Below are 8103 nucleotides of genomic sequence, written 5' to 3' on the forward strand. Positions count from 1 at the left end.
GAAAAAATTAGGCATTCAGACACCGCAAATGGGTTGACACCACACCCCAGGTACTTTTTTTTGTATGTAATCACTTTGCCTGAAGTTTGAGTCTGAAGAAAAAATGAAAATGGGCCTTAGCAAGGTCATCAGGAGAGAATGTCCCTTGGTGTCTGTTCTTTGGGGTGTAAGGGATGGAGCAATAAAAAATGACATTAAGGGGGGGCTCCAGGTGAGTGGAATGGGTATCGTGAGATGTTCTGTATGCTAAGGCAATGGGCAGAGGGACAGCATGCTACCAAGTCCAGAAGAAAAGAATAATACTGCATAGGAAAGTGGACCTTGTGCATAGCTAGGGGAAAAAAAAGACAATTTAGTTTTATATGTTACATTTTAATAATAGTCATTTGTAACTGCATAATGAAATTTGTGAACAAAAGTTCATTTCTAGAAGAATAATCTCTAACTGATATGCAATGCCTCAGTAGGATTTGGCCAGGTTTTAATTTTAGCTTGAATAAATAATGTAAGACTAGGCTGGGCGAGATAAAAGGAAATCTCTATACTTTCATCTCTCCATGATGGAAATAATAACTACTTTATTTCAAAACAAGTTTCCAATTAGTTTCTGTGAAATATTATTATCCTCTTTTTCCAGATACTGTAGCTCATTTTGAAACTTAATTTTGATAATATATAAACATTTTTAAAACTTACTCTACAGGAATGACAGTTATATTTGGAGAGAGGAATGCTGTTGGGCTATAACTATATTACTTGGGACTGTTCTAAATAATAGTAAAAATAATGAAAAAGAATTAGTCAAAATGTAATCTCTTTCATGGCTATTCATGGCCTGGCATGGACTTACCTTTAGGCCATTTCCTTTAAAATTGTTCAGTGGACTTTTTTTTTTCTTCAAGACTAGTAATGCTTCACTTAAGGTTATAAACTCTTTTATCCCCATTTAAAGAGCTGGTATTATTTATTTATTTATTTAAAGATTTTATTTATTCATTTGACAGAGAGAGACACAGCGAGAGAGGGAACACAAGCAGGGGGAGTGGGAGAGAGAGAAGCAGGCTTCCTGCACAGCAGGGAACCCGATGTGGGGCTCGATCCCAGGACTCTGGGATCATGACCTGAGCCGAAGGCAGATGCTTAACAACTGAGCCACCCAGGGACCCCTGTGGTGGCTGGTATTATTTAAATAATCAATGAGCCCATTCAGTAAACACTTGAGTACTAACTATGAACCAGACACTGGGCTAGGTGCTAGAGCTTGTGTAGTGAATCATGTAGCTATGACATTTGCTTTTGAGGTGCTTAGTTTAGGGGTAGCTGAGAAAGTCTGAGGACTCTTTGGGGGAGAGATCTTACAGAAATAAAGACCCACATTTTAAAGATTTTTATTTATTTTTTGACAGAGAGAGAGAGACAGCGAGAGAGGGAACACAAGCAGGAGGAGTGGGAGAGGGAGAAGCAGGCTTCCCTGCTGAGCAAGGAACCCGGTGTGGGGCTTGATCCCAGGACTCTGGGATCATGACCTGAGCCAAAGGCAGACGCTAAACAGCTGAGCTACCCAGGTGCCCCAAAGACCCACATTTTAATTTGTATCTTAACTCAGGACTTGGCCATTATCTATAAATCATCCCAGATGGATAAACTGAGGCACGGATTATTCAGGCTCAACCCATTAGTCATAAAGTGGTGATTTCACTTGAAAAGTTGGTCCCCTGATGTGTTCTTCACTCCCCAGGCCAAGCTCACTTTCCTACAGTTGCAGTGTTCTCTTCACTCTGTTTTTCTTCCCTCGAAGCAGAAAGACAGACTGGTGATGCTGTTTTTCAGATGAAGAAAACAAGGCAGGGGAGTTTACCCAAGGCCACTTATCACTTTTATGAAGGAGCCAGCATCACAGCTCCTACCCTTTGAGTTTCCAGGCCGTTGCCTAGCTACCAAACCTCCCTGCCTCTTCCACTGCACAGCAGCCGGGCAGGCACTTAATAATCATAAAAGGGAGAGCTCGGAGTGATTCTGGGGAATTTGTTTTCACATACCAATGAATTTTATTCTTCTTGTGGTCAGTAACCTATACCCATTTGTTTTAGACAGCATCCCTGTCTTGGTCCACAAAGAAGCTTTCTTATCTACATTGATGATTTCTCTTTTCTCTCTTTCTCAACTGTTCTTTCTGGGGGAATTTGCTCTTTACAGGTATCACACACTTAAAAAAAGTCTGTCTTAAAAAAACAATGTCTGGCTTCCCACAGAAGAGTCTCACTATAGCAGTTTTAAGGGATAGAATGCAGTTTGGTGAAAGTTAAATAAATTCCATCAGAAAGTAACACTTCTTAAAGTGTTAGCTCCATTAATTATTTAACTGTGTTAAAAACATTTGAGCACTTATTTGTTGAAGATATTAGTGGGAATAAAAAGATAAATTTGTTTATCCTTTCAAGTATGTTTTATTGATTGCCTGACATGTGCCAAAGACCATGCTAATGCTGGGGATTCTGTAGTTCTCCTTATGTTGCGAATAGTCCAGGTGGAGTCAGACAGTCTGAAATGATCACACAAGTAGACAACTGCAACTTTCATATGTGCCTCAAAGGAGAAGCACATGATGCTGAGAGTGCCCGTTATGGTGGCTTTAACAGTCAGGGAAACCTTATTAGGGAAAGTGATGCTTGAGTTGAGTTCTGATGAATAATAGAGGGAACTAGACAAATAGGAAGGAAAGAGCATTTCAGGCAGAGGAAACAACATGTTCAAAGGCCCTGTGGTGGGTGGGAACATGTGCAGTCCAGGAGCCATAAGACTAGCATGGTTGGAATGAAATAAGAGGTCAAGAGGAAGCTGGAAAGGCAGGTAGAGGCCAGACTGTACATGGTATCAGACCTGTACTATATTATCTCATGGCCTCAGTCTGATTTCAGCCAAGGCTATGATGGACAGTGCCATCAGCTCCCACCAAATTTGTGCTGACCTCATTCTAAGTGTGCCTGGGACTTCTCTGGTCCCCAGGCCTGGGGCACTTATAGGAGACCACTGGCAGTCACATGTGAGCAGCTCACAAGTGCCAGGGAGTTAGTATCCATAGGCAACTCCCAATTATTGGTGGATGAAAGTTGACTGGTGAATGCTTCTCCCCTTTGTCTCTGGTGGACAGTTCTGAAATGCATTCCCCACGGTCCCTCAGAAGTTCCCATTGGATTAATACAGTGGCTCACAGTGATGGTCAACTTGCTCATTCATTTCCTCCCTCCCTGTTTCACTCATTTTCCCTAATCCATGACTCCTATTCCTTGGGGTCACTTCCTAAATGAAACAGTACAAGCAAGCTTTTGTATTCTGCTGCTTGTGGGGAAGCCAGATATGAGATACCATGTTAAGGAGCTTGGAATTTTGTCTTTGTCTTAAAAGCAATGGAAAATGAGTGTTTTAAATAGGGTGGTGAATTAGCACTTTTGCACTTCAAAGAGATCATTTTGACTGCAGTGTGGAAAATGGATTGGAGGAAGGCAAGGGTAGGTGAGGATAGAGCAGTTCATGGGCTGTAGTAGTCTAGGCAAACATAGCTGGAGCAATAAAGACGGAGAGAAGTAGATTTGAAATATATTTAGCGTTCTAATTGACAGGACTTGGTGACAGATTGGCTATGGCAAGTGAGGGACAAGGAAATATTTGAAATGACTCCTAGGTGTCTGACTTTCTTAGCTGAATGGATGATGATATTGTTCACTGAGTTGGGGGACTCTGGAAGGTCAGGTGTGGGGGAAGGAGTCTCAGTTAAGGTTCTTCATGAATATGAACTGGCTTAAACAAAAGGGGAATTAGTTGACTAACAGAAATGAAAAAAAAAAAGGCTAAACTGGCTTTAGGCATGACTTGTTTAGGGGCCAAACAATGTGATAAGGATCAGTCTCTCAGCTCTACTTCTCTTGGGTACCTTTGGCTGCTTAGGGAAGCAAAATGACCACATTCTCAGACCACTGGGTATAGGAAGAGGGCTTTTGTCTCCAGGAACCCAGCTAAGACATCATACTGACTCATTTGCTCTGATTGGATTATATGCCCACAGGCCAATAGATACTCTGCTCAGGGGGATGGGATATGTGGATTGGTTTAGGTTAATTGCTGCTTACCCCTGGTTGTGGATGGGGTCATTATCATGGAGACTAGATTGGCCAAGAGTGGGAGAGGTGAAGTCCTTGAAGGAAATCTGGATGTTGCTGCTGTAGGAAGGGGAAAATGGGTGCTGAGGTGACTAAAAGTTCTCATTCTCAGGGAGAAAGTTCCTGAGTTTTGTTCTGAACAAGTGTTTGAGTTTCCTTTAAGACCTTCAGAAGACAGTGGATGGCAAGGACCTGAAAAATTAACTAGGAGAGGAATACCTACTGAGAGAAGAAGAGGACCAAGGACCAAGTGTTGAAGGATTCCAACACTGAGTTGGAATTCTAGGTAAAGGGGAATTGATCTGAAAATAGGAGAAGGAATAAACAAAGAAGTAGGAAGAAATCTTGGAGGACTGACTCATTGAATAAACAATAATGTGACACATAATAGCTGCCTCCTTGGAATTCACAGTCCAGTAACCAGACTTGAGTTCAAAACCGATGGTGATGTAGAGAGAACTTCGATTTCCACCAAGTTAACTGTTGTGTTAGAGGCATGAATCCCCGGCACATCCAGTGGGAACACAGAGAAGAGAGCAGCTAATCATTCTTGGTGGGAAAAGGGATCATGTGAGAAGAGTCTTGAAAGATGAATAAGATTTTGCCATTTGGAGAAGAAAAAAAGCTCAGGTCCAAGTTCCAACTTACATAAAGGAGTCAGGAAGGAATCAGAACTAAGGGATGGCAACCTAAACTATGAGAACTTCAGGAAATAAGCAAGGACCAAGTAAGGGTATGTTGGCTAAGGAAGAAAAGCTGGAGGTATCATATAGGTCATGTTTATGGATGGCTATTTATCTTAGGGCTTGACTGTATCACTCCATCACTTCAAAAACCAACTTGACTGGCCTTTATCCTAGATTGGCCACTTGGTTGGCATATCATGTTGGTTTTTTTGTTTGGCATTAGAAGGACTTTAAATCTAAAAGGTTTTTATGGTGGGTATTGACTAGTTGCTTTCTGTTACTTCTAAAGTGAGGACAGGAATAAATGATTACATTTCTGCAAAGGCAATTTAAGTTAGACATTAGGAAGTGTTTTCTTATCAGTGACATTTATTTTACTTGTCTGCATCAGCCTTACAATTTATAGACCCAGTCAGACAATGATAATAACAGCCAAAGAAAGAAGGCTGTACAATAAACAAGCAAGCAAACAAACAAAAAATGAGTAAGCAAAATTGTTAAGTTTATTGGGGATGGGAGTGTTAAGGAAATTATATCTGGAGCAGTCACCATAACATTTCCAACTAGCTAAGGACATGTTTCTGAAGAATTATGATTTAGGGATCTGATTAGCTAGAAGGGTTTAGGGCACTCTTTCCAGGCATTCCAGGCAAGGGGTAGCTGTGATAGGCACATTAATGGCCCCTCAAAGATGTCCATGTCCTCATTCCTACAACCTGTGAATATATTTCATTACATGGCAGGGAAGAATTTAGTTTGCAGATGAAATTAAGGTTGTTAATCAGCTGACTTTAAGATACAGAGGTTTTCTGGATTATCCTGGTGGGTCTCATTTTAAAGCATAAGGGTTCTTTAAAGTAGAGGAAGGCAGAAGAGGAAGTCAGAGAAAGATCTGAAGATGCTATGCTGCTGGTTTTGAAGATGGAGGTAGGGGCTATGAACCAAGGAATGCGGGCAGCCTCTAGAAGCTGGAAAAGGGAAGGAAGCAGATTCTCCCCTAGAGCCTCCAAAAAAGAGGTTTCCAGCTCTCTTGGCACCTTGATTGTAGCCCACAAAAAGTCATTTTGGATTTCTGACCTGTAGATCTGTAAGATAGTAAGTTTGTGGTTTTTGGTTTTTTTTAAATTTTGGTTTTTAAAACTTTTTATTTGCATTTGAAAAAAATTGTGCATTCCAATAATTAAAATCATTTTGGCGCTCTGATTAAACCTGCATTTTATAGCCTGCAGGGCACCTTGGGCCAGCTTTTTTTTTACTCTAGATTTCACTGTTGTCCTACCTCGCTTCTTCCTTCACCAAAATTCAATTTCTTTTCCTTCCCTGCCAGCCAGACCAGCAGATGGGATAGGCGGGAGCAGCCCTCGTTGTCAGTAGTTCTTTGATGTGAAAAGGGGCAGCGCAGTCATTTAAACTTGGTCCAACCTCTTTGCATCTTATAAAGTTAAACAGCTAAAAGAAGTAAAATAAGGCAATGCTTGTGGAATGCACAGTGCATAGTGGTGGTGCATGCCTCATTACAATTACCTGCTTGCTTCTCCTGTTCAGTCATTTCTTTTGAAGGCAGTGGATTTTTGTCTTCCATTTCTGTCTTCTTCAGTTTTGATTTATCAAATTTCTCAATCTTAGCCATATTGGGTTTTTCAGACATGGATGCAGAGGAAGTGGAGCGAGGCGCCTGAGCTAGCGAAGTCTGGTCTGTTCAGTGGCCGCCGAGTCTATTTGTGTTGTTTTAAGTCAGGTGGCTGAGATGGTCTAATGGATGAGAGACATAGAGTCAGTTTGCTTCTGGGATAGACTGAAGCTAGTTGGAAATAGGGGAGGCCATGGACTCAAGATGTTATTATTATCTCTTGTTAATTTTTTTTTTTAAAGATTTATTTATTTATTTGAGAGAGCGAGAATGAGAGAGAGTACATGAGAGGGGGGAGGGTCAGAGGGAGAAGCAGGCTCCTCGCTGAGCAGGGAGCCCGATGCGGGACTCGATCCCGGGACTCCAGGATCATGACCTGAGCCGAAGGCAGTCGCCCAACCAACTGAGCCACCCAGGCGCCCTCTTGTTAATTTTTAAAACCTTTTATTTTGGGATAATATTTTGGGACTTTTAGAAAAGTTGCAAAAATGTTGCAAAAATAGTGCAAAAAATTCTTACCCTTTACATAAGTTACCTAAATGATAACATTGTAACATACTTGCTTTATCATTTTCTCTTTCTACATAAATACATAAATAAAACATATACTACATAAATATAATAAGTATTCTCTAATATTTCACTCTCTGTGTGTTTATGTATTATGTATATATATATATATATATTTTTTTTGAACTGTTTGAGAGTAAATTAAAGATTTGGTGTCCCCCTTTTCCCCAAATACTTCATTGTGTGAGTCTTGAAAAACATAACCATCGTACAGTGATCAAAATCAAGAAATTAAAAATGACACAACACTATTAGCCAATCTAAGAGCTTATTTAAATGTTGCCATTTGCCCCATTAATGTCCTTCACAGCAAAGAGAATATTTTTTTCAGATCCAGGATCTGACCCAGGATCAGATGTTGCATTTGGATCCCATATCATTTGTCTCCTTTCATCTGGAGCAGTAATTCAGTCTGTCTCTCTGTTTCATGATTTCCACATTTTTAAAGAGTATAAGCCAGTCATTTTGTAGACTCTCCCTCAGTATGGATTTATGTAATGCTCTTGTGTGATTAAGATTCAGGTTATGCATTTTTGGCATGAGTACTCAGTAATGGTACCATATCCTTCTCAGTGCATCATATCAGGAGGTACTTGCTTAAGATAATGTTTGCCAGGTTACTTCACTGTAAAGTTACTATCATTCTCTTTATATTTAATAAGTATCTTGTGGGGAGATATTTGAGACAATACAAATATCTTGTTTCTCATAATACTTTCACTCACCAATTTTAGCATCCATGATTCTTATTTAAAACATGTAATTCTATGGTGGCTGCCATTTAGAGTTTCCAGTTATTTAAAATTTAAATCTATGTCTTTCAGAGGTGGGGATTTTTAAAACATAACCCCAATACCTTCATCTCATCTAAAAGCAAATTAATAGTAATTCCTTAATTACAAATTTTAAAGGCTTTTATTTTGAGATAATTTTAGACATACAGAAGAATTTCAAAAGCAGTATAGAGGGTTACTGTATACCAGTGATTTTCTGTTAAATCTATAGATCATATTGGGAAGAACTGGCAATTTAATAATACTGTGTCTTCCATCTATGAATG

General features: G+C 39.9%; 1 protein-coding gene across 1 annotated transcript in view; it reads right to left on the reverse strand.

The window, feature by feature from the left end:
• Positions 1-6491, reverse strand: part of LOC110593846 (thymosin beta-4-like) — a 29145-nt gene extending 22654 nt beyond the window's left edge. Inside the window, exon 1 of the mRNA XM_044922070.1 lies at positions 6368-6491. Within this exon, the coding sequence (XP_044778005.1) occupies positions 6368-6491 (124 nt within the window). The remainder of the gene's footprint in view (positions 1-6367) is intronic.
• Positions 6492-8103: the final 1612 nt, after the last annotated feature.

Source organism: Neomonachus schauinslandi, chromosome 16, assembly GCF_002201575.2.
Source record: "Neomonachus schauinslandi chromosome 16, ASM220157v2, whole genome shotgun sequence".
Lineage (NCBI taxonomy): Eukaryota > Metazoa > Chordata > Mammalia > Carnivora > Phocidae > Neomonachus > Neomonachus schauinslandi.